The 23,768-nt window shown below is 43.9% G+C and overlaps 1 protein-coding gene across 1 annotated transcript in view; it reads right to left on the minus strand.

Annotated features, from left to right (window-relative positions):
* Window positions 1–970: 970 nt before the first annotated feature.
* The window catches only part of loxl4 (lysyl oxidase-like 4), a 32,739-nt gene continuing 9,941 nt past the window's right edge, over window positions 971–23,768 (minus strand). The window contains exons 5-15 of the mRNA XM_010889044.3: window positions 23,667–23,705; window positions 23,047–23,260; window positions 22,670–22,847; window positions 17,739–17,893; window positions 17,478–17,645; window positions 16,144–16,306; window positions 15,449–15,692; window positions 11,745–11,860; window positions 7,073–7,209; window positions 4,161–4,272; window positions 971–4,021 (exon numbers count right to left, since the gene is read on the minus strand). Of these exons, the coding sequence (XP_010887346.1) occupies window positions 3,951–4,021; window positions 4,161–4,272; window positions 7,073–7,209; window positions 11,745–11,860; window positions 15,449–15,692; window positions 16,144–16,306; window positions 17,478–17,645; window positions 17,739–17,893; window positions 22,670–22,847; window positions 23,047–23,260; window positions 23,667–23,705 (1,597 nt within the window). The 3' untranslated portion in view covers window positions 971–3,950. The remainder of the gene's footprint in view (window positions 4,022–4,160; window positions 4,273–7,072; window positions 7,210–11,744; window positions 11,861–15,448; window positions 15,693–16,143; window positions 16,307–17,477; window positions 17,646–17,738; window positions 17,894–22,669; window positions 22,848–23,046; window positions 23,261–23,666; window positions 23,706–23,768) is intronic.

The raw sequence follows: 23,768 nt of genomic DNA on the forward strand, positions 1-23,768 counted from the left end.
AAAATGTAAATGAGAAGGCACATGAAGCAGACATAATAATAACACACACAGCAGATAACTTTGCTTCTGATGTTTTTATTGATTCACAGTAATGAACATAGTAATATTTGGGCTCTAACTTAGTGATGTTCCCAAGTCAGCCAGCCGGTACCTAACAACTATCCCAGCTAATTCAAAGGCAAAACATCACAAAGTCCAATTTGGTTCATCTGGACCAACCACCATATCCATATCAACATTGTGAAATTATCTCTGGTAAAAAGGCTGACAGGAAACAACATTTGATTTACTGTTCATGTGAAACCATTTGAGATAAAACAAATGTATTAATTATTCATGAAAGGATTCATCACACACCAAAGATTAATTTTTTTGCAATTATTTGACTTACTGAGAGCACAAGAACTCTTTAAGAATATAAAATAAGCACCAAAGCTCGGAGCCTGAGCATATACTGCAGAGTCTCAATCCCGAATGAACCCAGACACCTTGTTGACAAACTGGCCATTTAAAAATATAGTATTTATATCCCAAGATATGCTAGATCTATCAACAGCGTGGACATACTAAGTTACAGTACAAGATATGAAGTAGATGTAGTGAGTGTGATGAATATGAATTAAAAACATGAGTTATTATTAAAGTTATGGAATGCAATACAAAAATTAAATAACAACACATAGAACAGACTAGGTTATTATGTCATCAGCAACTGTACACAAGCACAATAGAAATATATTAAAAAAACAATATTCTGACTACAGTATGTTTGACATTATTAAAAGTGCCCTGTATGTGTAACAAGGTCTTTAAACTCTGTTTAGTATGATTTCATCTACAGCTTTAACTGATTAAAGAATCCCTCTCTCTCTATCTGAACTGTGTGTGTGTGTGTGTGTGTGTGTGTGTGTGTGTGTGTGTGTGTGTGTGTGTGTGTGTGTGTGTGTGTGTGTGTGTGTGTGTGTGTGTGTGTGTGTGTGTGTTCGTGCAAATGTGAGCGTGGGAGAGGTGGGGGTTAACTGTTACATAATAACATGGAGGTGTTTTGTGATAAAAACAAAAGGTGATGTAAACAAGGTGGCAGTATGTCAAGCCACCAATGAAATTTGAAGGGACTGGGCTGAGCAAACAAAGGGATCTGCTAAAGATATTCATTAGGGCACTTCAGTGTTTACAGCTGACCACAAAATAGTATAGTGTCCTGGAAACAGTTAAAAAAAAATATATAGATTGGCTGCTTCTACACTTGAGCAGGCAACACCATTAAATCCGAATCAAATCAAAACTGTGTAAAGGAAACACTGAACCTGCAAGCCATGACGATATATATTCAGAACTTTGTGTAAAAGGACCTTCTGTGTACTAGCTATGCGCCAGGTTTGTCTCAGTTTTAACCAGCTTGTGAAAAGACAAGAGAGATAACATGAACAAATTCTTCCAACCACTCAACATCTGTGGTGTACATGCCACAAACTGATGGTACTGACAGCTGTAGGTCAATTGGTAGAGTATGGCGTTTACCACCCCATGGTTGTGGGTTTGATTCCCACCAGGGCCCTGTACAGTAAAGTATGACTCGCTACAATAAGCTCTGGATGTAGGTCCGTGCTAAAGGACTTATATATATATAGAATGAATATTTGATAATAAAATACACAGCATCCTAGAGCATTAACCTGAGGTGCCTCAGTAACTGTGGGGTCCACTAAGAAACTACTAAAATCAAATTTAAGGCCTTTTGATTCAACACATTTAGCATTAACGTGATTCAACTGTGACATGGATGCGGGTCCAGTGTTAATTTTGCTCTCAGACAAACATGTGGTTCTCTAAAGAGGTTCAGCATGCCAGCCCTGCGGTCTGTGTGACAGTGTCCATGGTGGACTGGTGGTAAAATCTGTTGTGTTGCCCACATCAACTTTTCTCTTTCTCTCCCCCCTGCCCACAAAAAGCCATTGCTCTCGGTCTCGCTCCTTCAGTCTCCCGTCTTTTCGGTCAAACCTCCACTCTTTCTTTCCGTGTCCCTAGCCCCACTTTACCCCCTAACACACCTTTTCTCCCCTTTTCTTACTCTTTCCCTCTCTCATTCGTCGGTCTGTCCCACACAGACCCATCGCTGGAGACAGCAGAGCTGACGGTTGTAGTGTGTCCCTGTGTACGCCCCATGCTTTACCCTGACTGAAACCCAAACACAGCTAATTAAAGGCTTTTTATACACTGGCAGCCTGGCTACCACAGAACTTTAACTTTCCCATCAAACATGCTCTCCCACTGGGAAGGCACAGGGTTGTGATAGCAACTTAGCATTTTATATACCTTTCATAAAATGGCTGTCTGAGACTGTGCCAGGAATGTGAAATGCTAAGTTGCTATGAAAACCCTCTATGTTGATATTCAAAACCTGTTACACACTTCACAATTCAAAGGACCCTCGCACATCCCAACAGACCTTTTGTAGGAGCATGGTGACAGGGAGACAACTTAGGTGTAAAGAGGAACCCACACCGCTTTTCCAGTTATCTCTGTTGCCTTCATAAGAGCGTTTTTGACAAAGAGCATTCTGTCGATATACAGCTCCAATAAACAACAGCGATACTACCAAGAGAAGTGTGGGTTTATTTGTTCTATTAAGTTTCAGTCCTCAGAACATATGTTCAACTAGGAGCCAGAAAATCCAGGTCTACAGTATATGTCACAAAAATGGTAATATCTGGAACCACAAAGGGTTCTTCAGGCTACATTGATAGCCAAACAACCCAGTGGTTCTAGGTAAACCATTCTATTTACTTTATAATCTAGCAGGTAACCATATGTTTGTCTTATATGTTAAATAAGAAAAAGTATCTAAGCCTTACAATAAATTAGAACGGCAGCGTATGGTACCTGACATGTTAGAAAGATAGCACTGGAATTCAGTCACTGCAGAGAAGAATACAGTTAACTGCATAAAAGGACACACTGACACCGCACGTATAAAGAGCTAAAATCCCAAATGCCAACGTTACCGTGTCCCTATTGGAAGACCTCAGTCTCAGTAACATGACTGGTCATTTTCTATGGAGGGAGGATGGGGTCAAAATTCAGAATACTGATTGATGTTAGTTCAACAGATAAAGTGCATCATTCCATGAAAATGATTTGACCCCATGTAATAGTAATTTAGAGACTGACGGTATGTTAACCACGTGTTGTTTGGTTCCACTTGTACTGTAGTTACATTATATTGCTGTTATTTTCTTAACATACCTAAATAAGATAAAACATCCACAATAATAGAACAGCTAAATCAAGTGTACTAAGGTACATCACTCTGTATGCAAACCGGGCCTGTAGACAACGCTTGGTTGAACCAGCAGGGTTGGAATCCCTGGGAATGGGGGAAACTAGCACAACTGCAGATCTGCAGATCTACAAGAAGGTTTTGATTGGTTGAACCAGCACTGATACTGCGATAATGTAGATATAGAACCTGCCCAGAAATATCAATAGTCTAATTAGATAATACAGAACTCTTTACAGTCTTTTTTTCCCTGCTTCTTGGGATGCAAGAAAACGGGACCATCTTAGTCATTTTGAATCACAGACAGAAAATAATAAATCCATCTTAATGAATTCAACCAAACTGTAAGACACTAAATAACTAGTAGTCGCGTTCATAAACTAACAAAATACCGTAACTGCTTTTTGAATCCATATCATTCTAACACTCTGCTGTTAACTGAACACATATGGATGCCTTGGTGACAGCTCTTAGTTGTTGGGGTTGAAGGGTGTAGTCAGGTTGGTGGCCTCCTCCAGGCTGTGGTGTATTCTGGGTAGTAGAGTCCACAGAAGGTCAAGGAGGTGGACAAGTGCCATTAAGTGTCTTCTGGTGGGCCAGGAGGACCCGGGCCATCCTGAGCAGTCCCCAACCCCAGCTCTGAGCCCTCTTCACTGAACTCTGGATGGGCCTAGACAAAGTTATTGGAGATCTGCCTTTGGTGTTCAAACAGGTCCTCAATCTCTGCACTGTAGGCATCACCTGGTAGGAGAGAGAGAGAGTTGAACAGGGGTGAGGGAGATTAACAGAGAGAAAGAGGGAGAGAGATGAAAATACAGGAAGACAAGAAATAAGACAGGGCAAAAGAAGGGGATTTGAATGACGTGTGCATTTCCCATACCCGCGTGACATCCGTACATGTACGCTCTGTGTCCATCGTATTTGCATCGGCATCTCATCACATTGTTTTGGAAGTCCGACTCAGCCATGTCTAACGAAGGGTTAACCTCCACCTGCAACAGAACAGAGACACGGAAACCTCTTGATTTAGTCACCACCTACAGGAGCTGCCTAAGGACTGACATGTTTGCACTAAAACAGAGCATGTAAATGTCCGCCACAAACAAAGTCACGCTGACAGTACATTGGGTGGGTTTTACTTTACTGTCCCAAAATTTTGTTGGACGCTAACCTTTATGCCCTAATCAGTAGCTGAGTGTACTTGTGCCCCTCAGCGTGTCAGAGTCAAAGAGTCTCTGTTAATCATGACAGACTTCAATATGAAGGCTGTCTGTGACCTCTTGACATGTAGCCGCTAATTCCATCTTCACCATAGCGCCAAATTAGAACACAGACTGAGGGAAGAGTGGCAAAACGTACTAAATACAACCCTATTCCCTATGTAGTGTCGCACCAGGGCCCATAGGGTTATGCCCAAAAGTAGTGCACAACAATAGTGACAGGGGCATGATTTGGGACGCCGTGATAATATATGTGCACAGACAGAGCCATCTGAAATAAAGATCAGTTGGAAGTAAAATAGTTAGATGGTCTCTGTCATTAAAAGTCACTCATGGTTGGTTGAGCTTCCTCAGTCTCATTCACGTTTGTAAAAACATCGGTTCTATATTTCAATAGCATAGATAAATACAGCACCATCCGCTCCATAGAGTATATTAAATTGGTAGTTTCCATGTGCTGTGTAATGTTAGGAGATATGACAAATTCTGAAAGACGGAGCTGTAACAGCAACTTGAGAAAAACGAATCATCATTGTAGCACTATTGTATGAAAGGTAGTATAAGTTTAGTGTAAATGTTGAGTAACAAAAACATCTTCAACACAACAGTGTACATCCTTAAAAGAAGAGTTTTGTACTTTTTTGTTCTAACATTTTGAGTCAGAAGGATAGCAATTCATCATCTCAAATTAGTCTAAAGCTATTCAAGTTATATTATTTCAGGAGAACATTTAACTTGCTTGCTCTACCTAGTTGTTTAACTGTTTTTGTTTTTTAAAATCAAAATTCAATCCAAACACAAAAACCTGGAACATATGGCCTATGTAATCAATCACTTGGGCCAAAATAACTATTGGCTCTTGACTTAAGAACACATTTAAGTTAGGTTGACGACATAAAATGAATTAAAGAAGCAATTTAGTTGAAGATTAAAAAAGGTACAGTAATTACAGATTGCCGAACCAAAACTGTATAAGTGTCTGTAATAGGTGCTATTCTGAGCTCTACCATGTTCTAATAGGCTGTTATTCACTTGTCTGAGAGCCTACTTTCACATATGCTGACATAGCCATTCTAGTCTGTAGGCACACGCACACGCGCGCACCCGGTGATAACACTGAGAAACCATTTACCCTAACAGCTGCTCTGTAAACATACAACACCCTGTTTAAATACAGGCTGCATCCAGCTACACAGGAAAGCAACTCTAAACCAAAAACAACAACAACAGCAAAAAATGAAAAGTCGATGGATGCTCAGAAACCTGCTGTGATCGCGAGCGTAAAAAATTCCAGTGGTGGAATTTGTCGTCAGAAGCCGGGTTAGTTTGGCCAGTGGAGTGTAAAATCCACCACAGTGGCAAATGGACCGTTACTAATGGAGACGGGCTGACGTCTGTTTTTGGTAATGATGATATGGGGATAATTTGGATACTTGGGGGACATTTAATTAATACTGAGTGGTTAAGTACAGAGGATCGCGATTTTTCTCAAAATTCCAAATTTCAGAACTGTAAGACATGTAATGTTGTTGTCTGGCATTATAGCCCCTGGGTCTCGTTCAATCCCAAATCATCATGCTTACTCAAAACACTGTGAATCCAAACCATAAACAACACACTGCACTGAATATGCCTTAGAGTTGGAATAATCCCAGATATTATAACTGTACTAACACCAGTCCCTCTCTCACTTATTCCTCTACTTTCCCTCTTAATTGCCTCATCTCCTCATTTGCTTCTTTACTTCTTTTCATCTCCTCTCATTCTCTTCCTCTCCTCTACCCCCTACCTTCTTAAATTCTCTCCCATTTCCTCATGTTCACCTTATGGTTGTAGCATTTATTTAGCACCCTGCTCAACATGAATACAATATATTTGTGTGTGTGTGTGCGTGTAGGTCCATCACAGAGAACAAAAGGGTAATGGCATAAAACAGGCTGACACTGAAGCAGAGTGTGATTAAACAGGGAGCCAGATTTCACTATAACCTCTTAAATGACTCCATGGCTTAGGTATCACAGTCATTAGGGGAAAGAAATTCACCACAAGCCCCCTTTTAAACAGAGGAACTCCTTAGTACCAGTAATTAAGCGGTGCTGGTTTCACTTTAATCCCTTGCTCATTAGCTAACAGATATCAGTAAATTTTACTGGAGGGTACTTATCTCGTCATAACTCCTCATTAAAGTTGCTGTCCTTTATTTCTTGCCACTTGCTGTAAAATGGCGCTGTTGAGACTGAAAACTATGTATGCACCAACTTGTGCCCCAGGTCATCAAAACCACTTGCTTTCAAACTTGCAATTTTATGGCTAACTGAGGTATTATAGTGATTTGACTCATAAATTACACACACATACACAACATTAGTCCAAAATTGAGTTCTAAAAAATGATTTTGTCTCAGACTGCATCTTTAACATGGCTTTCCATGGCTCAGAGGGATGGTCTTTGATGAGCCCTGAGGTGGCGACCACAAGGACACAGATGATGAATAGTAAACCAGGGTAATGAGGAAAAGGAGCGTGCATGTGTGCGTGTAGCGGTGTGCGTGTGTGTGTAGCTGTGTGTGTACCTGGAAGATATAGTCTCCAGGCTTCACGTCGGTGATGTCAATCCACTGACAGTCGATGTCATGGCGATACGTATCCCAGCAACCCACTGAGATGCCCTGGTCACCCATGTTGTAGCAGGAGAAACGCTTATGCAGACCTGAACACAACAGACACACAGACATGAACCCAACAGACACACAGACATGAACACAACAGACACACAGACATGAACACAACAGACACACGGACATGAACCCAACAGACACACAGACATGAACCCAACAGACACACGGACATGAACACAACAGACACACAGACATGAACACAACAGACACACGGACATGAACACAACAGACACACAGACATGAACCCAACAGACACACGGACATGAACACAACAGACACACAGACATGAACACAACAGACACACGGACATGAACACAACAGACACACAGATATGAACCCAACAGACACACGGACATGAACACAACAGACACACAGACATGAACACAACAGACACACGGACATGAACCCAACAGACACACAGACACACAGACATGAACACAACAGACACACAGACATGAACACAACAGACACACAGACATGAACACAATAGACACACAGACAGGAACACAACAGACACACGAACATGAACACAACAGACACACAGACATGAACACAACAGACACATGGACATGAACACAACAGACACACAGACATGAACACAACAGACACACGAACATGAACACAACAGACACACAGACATGAACACAATAGACACACAGACATGAACCCAACAGACACACAGACATGAACACAACAGACACACAGACATGAACACAACAGACACACATACACACAGACATGAACACAAAAGACACACGGGCAAGAACCACAATGTCAGTCTTCAGTGTAATGTTTTTGGGGTCAAATAAAACTAAATAAAATGAATGATTCTTTTGAATGTAAAATAAGTATTATACTATTATCACTCTCCTCCATGAACTGCCACCTTAACGTGGTGGAGGGGTTTGAGTACCTGAGTGACCCTAGGAGCTATGTTGTCTGGGGCTATATGCCCCTGGTAGGGTCTCCCAAGGCAAACAGGTCCTAGGCGACGGGTCAGACTAAGAGCGGTTCAAAATACCCCTTAATGATGAATAATTATTTGAGTTCCGTGACGTCGCCCGGTATGGCGCAGCCGGGGCCCCACCCTGGAGCCAGGCCCGGGGTTGGGGCTCGCACGCGAGCGCCTGGTGGCCGGGCCTTTCCCCATGGGGCCCGGCCGGGCATAGCCCGAAGGAGCGACGTGGGGCCGCCTTCCCGTGGGCTCACCACCCACAGGAGGGACCATAAGGGGTCGGTGCGTAGAGGATCGGGCGGCAGTCGAAGGCAGGGGCCTAGGCAACCCGATCCCTGGACACGGAAACTAGCTCTAGGGACGTGGAACGTCACCTCGCTGGCGGGGAAGGAGCCTGAGATAGTGCGTGAGGTTGAGAGGTTCCGACTGGAGGTAGTCGGAATCACCTCTACGCACGGCTTGGGCTCTGGAACCACACTCCTTGAGAGAGGATGGACTCTTCACCACTCTGGAGTTGCCCATGGTGAGAGGCGGCGGGCTGGTGTGGGTTTGCTTATAGCTCCCCAGCTCTGCCGCCATGTGTTGGAGTTTACCCCGGTGAACGAGAGGGTCGTTTCCCTGCGCCTTCGGGTCGGGGATAGGTCTCTCACTGTTGTTTGTGCCTATGGGCCGAACGGCAGTGCAGAGTACCCGACCTTCTTGGAGTCTCTGGGAGGGGTGCTGGAAAGTGCTCCAACTGGGGACTCTATCGTTCTACTGGGGGACTTCAACGCCCACGTGGGCAACGACAGTGACACCTGGAGGGGTGTGATTGGGAGGAACGGCCCCCCTGATCTGAACCCGAGTGGTGTTCAGTTATTGGACTTCTGTGCTAGTCACAGTTTGTCCATAACGAACACCATGTTCAAGCATAAGGGTGTCCATCAGTGCACATGGCACCAGGACACCCTAGGCCGCAGGTCGATGATCGACTTTGTTGTCGTTTCATCTGACCTGCGGCCGTATGTCTTGGACACTCGGGTGAAGAGAGGGGCGGAGCTGTCAACTGATCACCACCTGGTGGTGAGCTGGATCCGATGGCGGGGGAGGAAGCTGGACAGACTCGGCAGGCCCAAGCGTACTGTAAGGGTCTGCTGGGAACGTCTGGCCGAGTCTCCTGTCAGAGAGATCTTTAACTCCCACCTCCGACAGAGCTTCGACTGGATCCCGAGGGAGGCTGGAGATATTGAGTCCGAGTGGACCATGTTCTCCACCGCCATTGTCGAAGCGGCCGTTCGGAGCTGTGGACGTAAGGTCTCCGGTGCCTGTCGAGGCGGCAATCCCCGAACCCGGTGGTGGACACCGGAAGTAAGGGATGCCGTCAAGCTGAAGAAGGAGTCCTATCAGGCCTGGTTGGCTTGTGGGACTCCTGAGGCAGCTGACGGGTACCGACAGGCCAAGCGGACTGCAGCCCGGGTGGTTGTGGAGGCAAAAACTCGGGCCTGGGAGGAGTTCGGTGAGGCCATGGAGAAGGACTATCGGCTGGCCTCGAAGAGATTCTGGCAAACCGTCCGGCGCTTCAGGAGAGGGAAACAGTGCCCTACCAACGCTGTTTACAGTAGAGGTGGCCAGCTGTTGACCTCAACTGGGGATGTCGTCGGGCGGTGGAAGGAGTACTTCGAGGATCTCCTCAATCCCGCCGTCACATCTTCCATTGAGGAAGCAGAGGATGAGGGCTCAGAGGTGGACTCGTCCATCACCCGGGCTGAAGTCACTGAGGTGGTCAAGAAACTCCTCGGTGGCAAGGCACCGGGGGTGGATGAGATCCGCCCTGAGTACCTCAAGTCTCTGGATGTTGTGGGGCTGTCTTGGTTGACACGCCTGTGCAACATCGCGTGGCGGTCGGGGACAGTGCCTTTGGGATGGCAGACCGGGGTGGTGGTCCCTCTTTTTAAGAAGGGGGACCGGAGGGTGTGTTCCAACTACAGGGGGATCACACTTCTCAGCCTCCCCGGGAAAGTCTATGCCAGGGTTCTGGAGAGGAGAATACGGCCGATAGTAGAACCTCGGATTCAGGAGGAACAGTGTGGTTTTCGTCCGGGCCGTGGAACACTGGACCAGCTCTATACCCTCTACGGGGTGTTGGAGGGTTCATGGGAGTTTGCCCAACCAATCCACATGTGTTTTGTGGATTTGGAGAAGGCATTCGACTGTGTCCCTCGCGGCATCCTGTGGAGAGTGCTTCGGGAATATGGGGTCCTGGGTCCTTTGCTAAGGGCTGTCAGGTCCCTGTACGACCGAAGCAGGAGCTTGGTCCGCATTGCCGGCAGTAAGTCAGACTTGTTCCCAGTGCATGTTGGACTCCGGCAGGGCTGCCCTTTGTCACCGGTTCTGTTCATAATTTTTATGGACAGAATTTCTAGACGCAGCCAGGGGCCGGAGGGTGTCAGGTTTGGGGACCACACGATTTCGTCTCTGCTCTTTGCGGATGATGTTGTCGTGTTGGCCTCTTCAAACCAGGACCTTCAGCATGCGCTGGGACGGTTTGCAGCCGAGTGTGAAGCGGTGGGGATGAGAATCAGTACCTCCAAATCTGAGGCCATGGTCCTCAGTCGGAAAAGGGTGGCTTGCTCACTTCAGGTTGGTGGAGAGTGCCTGCCTCAAGTGGAGGAGTTTAAGTATCTAGGGGTCTTGTTCACGAGTGAGGGAAGGATGGAACGGGAGATTGACAGACGGATCGGTGCAGCTTCTGCAGTAATGCGGTCGATGTATCGGTCTGTCGTGGTGAAGAAAGAGCTGAGCCGCAAGGCGAAGCTCTCGATTTACCGGTCAATCTACGTTCCTACTCTCACCTATGGTCATGAGCTTTGGGTCATGACCGAAAGGACAAGATCCCGGATACAGGCGGCCGAAATGAGCTTTCTCCGCAGGGTGGCTGGGCGTTCCCTTAGAGATAGGGTGAGAAGCTCGGTCACCCGGGAGGAGCTCGGAGTAGAGCCGCTGCTCCTCCACATCGAGAGGGGTCAGCTGAGGTGGCTTGGGCATCTGTTTCGGATGCCTCCGGAACGCCTTCCAGGGAAGGTGTTCCGGTCCCGTCCCACCGGGAGGAGACCCCGGGGAAGACCTAGGACACGCTGGAGGGACTATGTCTCCCGGCTGGCCTGGGAACGCCTCGGTGTCCCCCCGGAAGAGCTGGAGGAAGTGTCTGGGGAGAGGGAAGTCTGGGCATCCCTGCTTAGACTGCTGCCCCCGCGACCCGGCCCCGGATGAAGCGGAAGAAGATGATGATGATGATGACTATTATCACTTATTAATGTTATCACGATAAAGGCCCAGTGCAGTCAAATACACTGTTTGTTATCATGTTGTACAACAGGTGATGATACTAACACTGTAAAAGTGTATGTACAAGTTTAATTTCCTGATAGTTGCTGGTTGACAATATTTCCTCCTACCCATTTGGACAGTTCACAGACCGTCCATATAAATGCAGTATATTCATAATGTTTCTGACTTTACTGGCCCTTTGTGGTCAAATGGTGGCTTAGTGTTTTGTGCACATACCAGCTATTGTTGCCAGAATGGTTGGCGTGAGACCCAGAAATCTAGTCAACATATCAGCCATGTCATTACCTTCTGGGCAGTAAGTGTCCTCCAGACAGAAGCTGGCCTTGTGTCCCTCAGCTATCCTGGTCCCATTAAGAGTCAGTAGGTCATAATGGGTGAACACCTCAATGCTATGGTAGTGCCTGGTGAAACAGTCAAAAGCATGGTGAGTTAGGGTGTGTGTGTGTGTGTGTATGTTGCGGATGTGTGTGTGTGTGGGTGTTTCAGAGGGAGAACAGTTGCCCACTATGGCCAATTGCCCAGTGATCTCACCACTAGAACATGGAGCAGTGTGACCCATTAGAGGTAACACCTCTTTTGAGGTAAGATTGAGGCCTTGTTTGGCTGCACCACCCCCACAAAGACCTGCTCACACACTCACAGCTTTTGAAGTCACATAACCCCCCACCCCTCTTATAAAACGCACATACAAAACCATGAAAGTTGGAATGAGAAAACAGGTAGTGTTTTGCTGCTGTTGGGTCACCAGTGTCTAAGATATCGCGTGCCACTACTAAATTCCATTGAATTACTATAGCGCCACTCTGAGACTAATCAGTGTAATTTGGAAAATGACAGATCTCTAAGGAAGGTGCAAAAGTGATGTCAAAATGAAATGTCTTAGGTATTGTTAATGGACAGAGACAGATCCATAGTCTCCTCCCCAAGTTCATTATGGGGGACTGGTAAACATTCTAATTGTTCTGAATAGCTAACACTAGGTAACACTTTAACGCTGAGAGTCTCTATAGATGCTCTACAGATTATCTACTGACTATCGGAAACATTTTAAGCAGCAATCTTCTCTTTGGTTGTAAAAAGCTTTTAAAATAATTTTGTGGAATATTTTATGATATTTACAGCAATTTAGACGGAACAATAGTTCCCTACACAATTGTGTGCTTGTTTTCTCACCAGTGGCGTCGTTAGGCCTGGGCGTTCAGGGCTATAGCCCCGGATCTGGTATGAATAGCCCCGGATATGGTATGAATAGCCCCGGATCTGGTATGAATAGCCCCGGATCGCAAATTGACCAAAAATAATAATAATAAAAATTGCCCCTGATCTATTCATCTATAATTCCGATCGGGCATTATGACAATGGCTCAAGGCTCAAATTTGACAGGGCAGGTCCTTTTGAACTCTTATTTTGGAACAATTGGAAGTTGCCAAATGAGAGGTATTCCACCTTTAAACCCAACCACAGAAGGATTCATATGGAAAAACAAGATTTAAAAAAAAAAAGGCAAATTATATATTTCATGCACATACACGGACCATGCGTGCACTCACACACGCATGAACACGTGCAGTCCCACCCAGACAGACACACAAACACACCACTCCTGTGTTATTTTAAGAGATTAAAACAGGCGGGTCAGCGCTGTATAACACTCTTACTGTGTTACACAGAGTGGCAATGTAGTATTTTTCTCACATACACACACACACACACACACACAGACATACACATGCACACGCACACACAGGGTTAGCGTTTATTTCACACACACACATTTAGTGCACAGCTAATGAATCTGGGTAGGTGACAACATGACAGGCCATTGGTGACCTACTGGGTTAAAAAACCAGGAGTGCGTCAGAACACACACACACACAAACAGAAGTACAGAGAACTCCACACAGAACACACGATAAAGAGTTAAAGGGTTCCTTCTTCTCTGGTGACGAACATGCTGACACTCTCGTCATCCGACAAGAAACAGTTTTAATTAGGGGCAAAAGTTCCAGACAGGATCAATGAATGTTTCACAGATATAGATAAGGAGAATACTGTCTGTTATGTATGTCGAAGTAACTGACAGCAGACCAACTGACAAACTGTGGGCCAGCTTTTGTGTAAGAGCAATCTACTGAACTAACTTACAGTGTGCTGTGGCCACTATAGATTAAATATTTAGTTAGTGTCAACAGCATGAAAAGTGACGTTATGAAAGAGACCGGCCTTTTCCTTGCAATGAACGGTACTTATATGACACCTTTGAAGAGACAAGCAGCATTTTTAAATGGACATTTCTAAAGGTGTATCCATAACATTATCCAAGCAAAGCTTAACGTTCAGACCTTCCTTTCCTACGAGTATCATTCTGTCAAAAACAGTATTAATTGTACATAATGACAATGAGGTCATACGCTAGCATTTTCTAACCTGCCACTAACTCAATTCACTTCAGTTCAATTAAACCATGAAGCTGTACAATAGATGTCTGAGTTTATAGTTTCTATAATTCCCTGAGGTGATGTAACCCACAGCCATTTACTTGTAGCGATGCCACCCAAAACTTCCACTGCCATCCACTTATAATGGCTGACAACCACCGCTAACAGCCCCAAGCCGACTGTCTTGATCTAGGACAAGCACCTTCCAATAAATTGATAAACCCATTTGAATTTAAAGCACCTCTTCGAATTCAAGACAAAATCTTCCATACATATTTGCCCAATGTACAAGTAGTCAAAACATTACTTTTTGGAACTTAATGACAAAACGTGAAAAACTGATGCTAAAGTTATAGATGTTGTGAGTTGCATAATCAAAGGTTTTTGAGTGGTGCCTGCCATCGGTTAAGACACAACCTGTTCTTAAATACAGGATGGGTATTCAAGACCATGTTTCAGGCTAGCATCAGCCCTAAGCCTTCCAATCACTCAGACCGTTCCTGTATACTTGTAGTTCAACATTATGTTTTTGCAGGGAAAATTGGTCATGGCAGTTTGCAGCGTCAACACTTGCCACTGGCTACAATGCATTACAAAAATGTGTCTAGTCACCCTCCAAACTAGAGATGTAAAAGTGAAATTCGATATCAGTTCGATTTCTAACGCTGATTCTGATTTCGTGTCATTCCTTAAGAAAGAAGCAAACAGTGGCTGGTTAATGGTCAGCTAGCCAGACGTGTCTGGATCAAATGACCTAGCCGTGTAGCTAGGTCATTTGGACTAATCTGACCTGTTCCATCTCTGGAACAGAGTCCAAAATGGACTTATACAAGCCTTATCTAGCAGTGAAGGGTGGTTTACTCAGTAAGAGACTAACAGATGTATGACTAACAGACCAATCATGTGATACAATGGGGGCATATAAGTATTATTTAGCATGTTTTTACAACCTTTTCAGATTTTCAGCCTATTTGATTGGTCACCATTTTAGACAATGTTTACTTGACCTAAGGATATCTGTAGTCTTAAATTATGCAGTGAATCCTCCATATTGTATATATTTAGTAAATCCTAGATATATTAACACTTTATTTAGAGAGTGTCTAACGTTTCACTATATGCTCTACAGATATAACATCAGCGACAATATCCGTCTATAACTAACATTTACTAACCCTAACCTTTATCCTAACCTTAACACTTTATCTAACCCATTATTCTAAACCTAACCTTTGTAAGCAGCTGATTATGAAGAAATAGTTAGAATTTGAACAAATAGTATAAACATTTACTGTATATACGGCATACATGTATTTCCATGTAAAACTTTTCAATTATTTCAGTCTGAACCATTTGACTTTTCCAGTGTTAAAGACATGGATGTGTGAAGTTGGGGCGGGGTTTGCAACATGTGTCAGCTGAGCACCTTCACAGAGCATCACATGGCCTTCTAGAAGTACAAAGTCCCTGATCATCATGAAGTAGTAGTGAAACTGAAACTGACTCCCTTGTAGAACTAGGCCTAAGGAACCAAAGCAAACACCCCTGACCTGTGACACTGGTGCCATGTCCAGGACTCTCTGGTGGCCCGGGGTCTGAAATCAGCCCGGCCCATATTCATAATCCTGGAGGAGAATCGGAGCAGGCGCCGGTGTCCGTAGGGCCAGTTCATTCTGGCAGCGGAGGACGACAGGCAGTTCTCCTCGTTGGCACAGGTCAGCAGGTGCAAGGGTCGGTCCTCTAGGTAGGCTGTCTCCTGGACAAGTTGGGCATCTAGTACCAGGTCAGGGGCCGCTAGGGGGCAGTTGAGTAGGGTCAGAGGTTAGGGGTTAATGTAAGCATGTACAGGGTTTCAGGGTTAAATGACCGTGTGAGGGCCAGGGAGTTGTGGGTGAAGGGGTTTATGAAACACCTAGTTCATGTTTAGAAAGCAGACCAGAGAAAAGATTTCAAGCTACAGTCTGAAAATTAGTGTTGCAATTGTACTTCAGTTAGTTCAGTTTCAAAAAGGTTTTGTCCCATTTCACTATTGCATAGACTCCCATCCCTCGGTTCGTTTTGGTACAGATAATCAACTTATCAGATTATCATCTGTTGTCAAACATGTGAGGGGGAAATTTGACTTAGTATGATATTCTGGTTTTAAAAGCATACTACTTTTGCAAATATATAAAATGTTTACATCCTGAAAATGTCAACCAATAAGCATTAATATACGGGTATTCGGACACAGCCAATGACTTACTTTCAGAACAGGTGACCCCAGCAGCTTTAGTCCCACCCCCTCGGGGACAGTGTACGTGGTTGTTACGCCTACAGTGCTGTATTGACAGCTCAGTTCCGACACAGTGGGTCCCACTCAAAACTAGCTCTGCTGCGTTAGGGTCCCCAGCCCAATACCAGGTCTCCTAAAAACAGAAAGAAGGGGGGAGAGTGAGAGCTGGTGAAAGAGATAATTACTCACCACTTAGGGTGATTGTTTTTTTTTTTTGTCCACTATCCTGTGGTTTGAAAGAAACATGTTCCTTTGTTCTACTTCACAAGTATTTTTATGTCGGCCAGCATCCTTTCCATAAATAAGCTCACTATCTATTCTAGATATTTCTATTTCTATTCAAAATAATATATCTATGACTAGTTGAGATTTTCCTGCACCACCCATCCACACTCACAAACCTGCAGTTGTACAGTATGAGCACAATGCAAAAGCAGAAATACACACAGAGGAAAACCAGAGAGAGACTGCAATTAACATCAAAACAATAGACAACAAAAATAAGAAGTTACAACAAAAGACAAATTTAACTCATAATAACTTCAAGCAACCAACTCCTTTGGAGTTGTCATGGATACACACAATAATATGCACTGCAAATACACTTTTCTACAAATGTTTTATACATAATATATCACACTGACAGAAGCTGGCAGTATGCGCAACATATGAGCTCAGCATCTTTGTCCACACAAGAAATAAACAGATTTTTTGTCTTTATACTTTTATTTATCATGATTAAATAATGACAGAAAGTGTCCATCAATGAGGAAACTTTATTCTGTACATCTAGCTTAGATGTTTTGTGCACCAACAGGCATTAGGTTTAACAGCCATGAAAACTGCCATTTGTCCAACATTACCTAAAAGTTAGCTATTGTCACCTATACCTAATATCAGCTAGGCTAACATTGTTGAGCCAGCCAGTCAAAATTATATTTGAAAAGAAAATGAATAGGATGCTACTAACTAATACAACAAACAAAATAATACAGTATGCTTCACCAAAAGCTAGCAATCTCAATGAGTTTTGCCCCTGCTAAACTGCAGTGACAGGAGGCGGACGCGGTGTAAAAACTTCAGGGGGAAAGCACTGGACCACAGGTGGGGTCCGGTTCATGCCCAGTGTGGGTCCAGGCATAATGTCAGCTGAGTAAGCGAAACGGTTAACAAAAGCCCAGGAATACATGGGAAATACATGTATTTGTTCTGTTGCCAAAAATAAATCACTTACATTGCCAAAACGTGCTCAGGCCAAAAGCACTGCCCGCTGAAAATAGGTTTGCCTAGGTGTGCGGCCATACCTGATGGGCTCGGGATGCGAACCCCAGACCCAGCTGTCTGCAGACCACCATGGCTTCGTTGATCCCCCAGTTCTCACTGCAGACTGAACCCCATCTCTTCCGCCCTCCTGTGTCCATCAGTACCTCCACACGACCCTCACCCAGCTCCCTGCCCCCCGCCAACCGCACCTAGAGCAGGAGCAGGAAGGAGTTTAGCGAGTCAAACGTTTAGTTCTGGGTATATATTGACGGGGCGTAATGCCCAGGTGTGTGCGTTCTAACCGTGTTGTCCAGGCCAAGCTTGGGAATGTGGCAGCGTACTGAGGCATCCTGTGTGTGTTTGATCGTCCACAGAGGCACGTCCTGAAAGGAGCAGTCCAGGATGGACTTCTCTGTCCCCAGACACTTTACACTGTTCATATGGATAGGACCAGTACCTAGAGAGAGAGAAAAGGAGATATAAAAGAGAGAGAAAAAAAGGACAATAGAGCATGAACACTCTTCAACAGTGATCTCTGCAGCTCCTGTACTTAACCACGTCAGACAGTCGTTGCCATGCAATCCCACTAAATTGCGTCTATCTAACCAACACAGAGCAAATGAAAGCTCAGCTTAGAGGTGGATAAATGGATGAGGATCTCAGCCGTTTGTTTGTTTGTGAACTGATTGTGCTTTCCCCACCTCACCATTTCAACAATCCCATGAGTACTTGAGCAATGAAATGTTCCTGTCGATCATGACTGTTTTGTTATCCGAGGGGAAAGGCATGGCAGCACTGTGAAAACCCAGGCCCTGACACACATCATTACCACCATACTTAAACAAACCAAAAACGACAACCTCTCTGCTCAATGCTACCTAGCCAGCCCCTACGATCCCCCACGCAAGCAGAAAAAATGTGCACGCAATAACAGAGCTGGACCAGAAGATAAACACTTCTGTTCTTAGACTGGTGCTTCTTACTGTAAAACCATTTCTAAATGTGTTGATGGAAGCACAGTGTGTTGAAGGGGTACTTGAATTTAGGGCCTGAGGGACACATTTTAGACACATTTTGTTAATGGAGAGTGTAACAACGAGATTAAAAAGAAGTACACAGAGGAAAGGGTTTGACATTGTTATGAAAAATGTTTAGACATTAAGAGAAAGTGTAAACAGGGAAGAGAAAGTGTAAACAGGTTATATTGGATAACCACAAAAATAACACATGTGGGATTCTGACCACAAAATCAGAGAGAAAGAGAGAGACAAGTGCAACGTTTATGATTGCAGGTCTAAATTGGTCTCCTGCATTGGTTATTTTAAATGATAGATCGTACGCCTCCATCCATATTGGTTGCAATGACTGGGTACTCATCCACCCACACTAAATTGGTTGAACAAAACCCACTTCCTGAACCAAACCTCTCTGTGTATAGAAAACTACTGACTGGGTCGATCAGTTCAACCACAGTTTAAATTATCAGGATCAACACAGCTTCTGTGGATTTTGAAACTACATTGTGTTTAAAAGAAAAAAACGATTTGGGCTGATTTGAGCTGATTTGGGCATTAGTTTGGGAGAAAATAGGTAGGTATGAAATAGATTCTGAGAAAATGGTTAAAATAAGTCATACAGACAATCACACGAACATGCTGACACACACATGCAAGCATGTATGGACATATACTGTAGCACCTGACTGAGTAAATCACATACACATGGAAAATATAAATTTTTCCTGTAATTTCAAAAATGACGATGATGATGGCTGTTGAAGATGATGACAGTCCAAATTGCAGCAGATGAGTTTAGACATTGGTTTCAGCCAACCTTCAACAACGGTCTGTTCTCTTGTGGACAGATTACATGGCAAGAACTTGTCAAGGCTCACATAGAATATACAAAGTATATAATGCTTTATACTTTGTCCAGTTCCTGATTTATCATATTTGTGTGTGTGCACAGTACTATCCTTTATGAATTATCTTTGTGTTATTGGCGGTTAACTTTCCTTGTGAAGTACAGCGGATTTCATTATCTCACATCCAATCTAAGTTCTGCCTGTGTGTGACGTAAAAGCGCTGGCTGGTTTGAATGCGTGATAATCTCTATGAGAGACGGTGAAGCAGAAAAAACTGAAAAAAAGCAGAACCCCCAAGAGGATGAAAGAGGCCTACATCTCTGATAGTGACCGTGGATGACTCGTAAAAGAGCTTTGTCTGTGGTAATGGTTGTGAATGACTAGCTATCAGTATGGCTGGGTAGAAGTGTGAAACACTGTTCGCCACTCCATGGTGGCAGAGACTGGTTTGCTCCAGACTCGTGTCAGCTCACGCACACACATAAACACACATATGCACACACACCACGCGCCATTTGTTCGTGTGCACCAAACAGCCCTGCCCAAAAACCCTGCTGGAATCAACACAGTCAACGTGACTTTACATACAGTGGACTCTATGGCTGGAAGACTCACAGGCAGACCTCTATGGTACCCCCACATTAGCAGACCTATAGGATTTTTACTGCTTAAGCTTGGCAAAGCAAAATGACCTATTTGATGATTGAATGGACTTCAAATAGGATTAAACAGCCAGCCGTCGAGACGTCCCGTGAAAAGAAAAACACTAAACCACGCTTAATTTCAGAGAGTGGAAAATAATAGGGTTTCCCTCCTAACCACTAACCAACTAGTACATCGCCAGAATGACCCAGTTTCCAGCTCCTTAAACATGTATAGATTTGTATCTGTTTGCTTCATTGGCATGTGCTTACGTTTATTACGCCTCCAATTATTTATCATTTTGTAAATGCCTGAATTAAATGATTGTTTACTGACAAAACAAACAGAAATCTATGTATACGGAACACCACAACATGTTCCTACATCCTACCTTTACTAATCCTATCCCTAACTTTTATTCTAAACTCAACCTAAACTTAACCTCAATAACACTAACCTTAACCTCAATAAAATGTAACCTAGTTATAATGCCTAACCCTAAACCTAACTGGTTACACCTAAGTGTAACTTTTGCCCTCAACCTAACACCAAAAATGTCACTATTGGTAAAAGAAAAATCAGATTTTACTACAGTTTGGAGACATTTATGTCCCTGTCATATAGTGAAGTCAGAAACATCCACAGACTTAGTGTTACTGTGGCAGTGACCTGGTGAATGCAAGAGGGGGAAAAGTGGACTTCTATTTGAAGAAAATTAAAAGCTTTTCACTTCTCCTGGACAATTACAAAAGCTCTGGCACAGCCTGCTGGGTGCTAGAGAATGTGGCAGCATAGCAGCCGTTAGATCTGGGACAGTGCCACTTTGATGTGGCTGTGGGTAGCTTAGCTTAGCATGAATGTGGTTAGAACAGGCTGTAGTAAAGGAGCAGAAAGCGCCTATACTATATATATATATACAGTGGATATAAAAAGTCTATACACCCCTGTTAAAGTACTAGGTTCTTGTGATGTAAAAGAGTGAGACAAAGATAAATCATGTCAGAAATGTTTCCCCCCTTAATGTGACCTATAACGTGAACAATTTAATTGAAAAACAAACTGAAATCTTTGAGGAAAAAAACCTCACAATAACCTGGTTGCATAAGTGTACATACCCTTAAACTAATACTTTGTTGAAGCACCTTTTGATTTTATTACAGCACTCAGTTTTTGGGTAGGAGTCTATTAGCATGGCACATCTTGACATGGCAATATTTGCCCACTCGTCTTTGCAAAGGCGCTCCAAATCTGTCAGATTGCAAGGACATCTCCTGTGCACAGCCCTCTTCAGATCACCCCACAGATGTTCAATTGGATTCAGGTCTGGGCTCTGGCTGGGCCATTCCAAAACGTTAATCTTCTTCTGGTGAAGCCATGCTTTTGTGGATTTGGATGTGTGCTTTGGGTCATTGTCGTGCTGAAAGGTGAACTTCCTCTTCATCTTCAGCTTTCTAACGGACACCTGAAGGTTCTGTGCCAAAATTGCCTGGTATTTGGAACTGTTCATAATTCCCTCCACCCTGACTAAGGCCCCAGTTCCAGCTGAAGAAAAACAGCCCCAAAGCATGATGCTGCCACCACTATGCTTCAATTTGGGTATGGTGTTCTTTGCATGTGCAGTGTTGTTTTTGCGTCAAACATATCTTTTGGAATTATGGCCAAAAAGTTCAACCTTGCTGTCATCAGACCATAACATTCTTTTCCCATGTGTTTTTGGGGGACTTGATGTTTGTTTTTGCAAACATTGGATGTTTTTCTTTGTAAGGAAAGGCTTCCGTCTTGCCACCCAGTACTTGCCAGAAATTCCTGCTGTTCCTTTAATGTTGCTGTAGGCCTCTTGGAAGCCTCCCTGACCAGTTGTCTTCTAGTATTTTCATAAAATATGGAGGGATGTCCAGTTCTTGGTAATGTCTCTGTTGTGCCATATTTTCTCCACTTGATGATGACTGTCTTCACTGTGTTCAATGGTATATCTAATGCTTTGGTAATTATTTTGTACCCTTCTCCTGACTGATATCTTTCAACAATTAGATCCCTCTGATGCCTTGAAAGCTCTCTGCGGATCATGGCTTTTGCTCTGAGATGCAACTAAGAAAATGTCAGGAAAATCCTACTAGAACAGCTGAACTTTATTTGTGATTGATCAGAGTCACTTTAAATGATGGCAGGTGTGTAATAATTTCTATTTAACATAGTTTGAATGTGATTTGTCAATTCTGAACACAGCCACATCCCCAGTTATAAGAGGGTGTGCACACTTATGCAACCAGGTTATTGTAAGGTTTTTATTTTTCATTCTTCCCCTCGAAAATTTCAGTTTGTTTTTCAATTGAATTGTTCACATTATAGGTCACATTAAAAGTGGAAAAAGTTCTGACATGATTTATCTTTTTCTCATTCTTTTACATCACAAGAACCTGGCATTTTAACAGGGGTGTGTAGAGTTTTTATATCCACTGTATATACATATGAGACCAGCGACTGTTAAATAGGACGAAGAACATAGCAATAGAGAACCGAAAACTAAATGGACATAATTTAACCAGTGAGAATAACAGTCGTTCTTGGGATTTGTAGTACAGAGACAGACAGAGATAAGACAGACAGACGACAGACATAAGACAGAGAGACAGACATTAGACAGACAGACAGAGACAAGCAAACAGACATAGATAAGAGAGACAGACAGATTTAGACCAATATTAGAGGTTGATGGTCCACTTCTACCTTGTCCCATGTAGGCTCCAGTGAGGGCCTCCTTGGCGGTTCCGAAGCCTAACTCCCTGCACACCACGCTGGCTGAGACACGGTCCCACAGTTGGTCTGCCACAGTTCCCCACTTCCCCTCCTTCAGCACTTCCACACGACCCTCACCCAACCTGGGGCCAGCCTTCAGACGCACTGGCTGGGGGGGGGGGGGGGCGGGACAGGGAGTGTGTCAGCATTGTGTAGACAGTATGTCGTAAAGCAGTTTTTATCATAGTTGTGAAGAACACAGGAAAAGGTGGTAAGTTCCTGTTATAATGAGGCACTTTTTCTATGCATAGTTTGCATTTGTTTGTTGTGTGGGTGTGCATATCTGTGTGGGTGTGCGTATGCCTTACCACCATTGGGTGGGGTGCCTGGGGTCTTCCGGATGACAGACGAGCAAACTGTTGTCCTGGTACACACTTGGCCACCGCGTGTCTCCCACTTTTACAGGGGGAGGGACTATTTGGGATGGACAGCTGGCCATGGCACTCTGATAGGCTGGTCTCTGAACCCAGGCAGTGCACCTTCTCCATCCAGAAACCCTTCTTACGAGCCATGACGCTCAGCCTGGGAAAGGGAAGAAAATCATTGTCAATCAATTACGCAAATGTCTGTTCTTTCTAAGTTGAGCAGTAAGGCTGTCGTACTTTTGAAGAGATTTGTTTAACCATTAGATGAAGACCCACATTACCCATTACAATATGGGACAGTAAGCCTGCTCAAGTAAACAGAATGCTCTGTTCAGATGCCACTTTAACCATGTTAAGACCATAACATCCCAGCATACAGGTTCCTCAAAACCAACAAGGACAAAAGCTTTTGGGGGATATTTTATAACGGAAAGTATATATAAAAACAAAATATTCCAGACAACACAGAATTCAAAATGGATATTGGGTGGATGATTGTAAGCTCGGTCACAGTCAGAATCTGAAAAACAACTAACACATATGAGCCAATGACAAGGTCTTACTTGGTGGATGGATCAGTAATCTTGAGGTCCCAGATTTTACTGTGAAGAAATAGGAAAAGTAAGGAAAATACATTAGTATCTCTTCTGTTTACAGTAGAGGTT

This window comes from Esox lucius, chromosome 6, assembly GCF_011004845.1.
Source record: "Esox lucius isolate fEsoLuc1 chromosome 6, fEsoLuc1.pri, whole genome shotgun sequence".
NCBI lineage: Eukaryota > Metazoa > Chordata > Actinopteri > Esociformes > Esocidae > Esox > Esox lucius.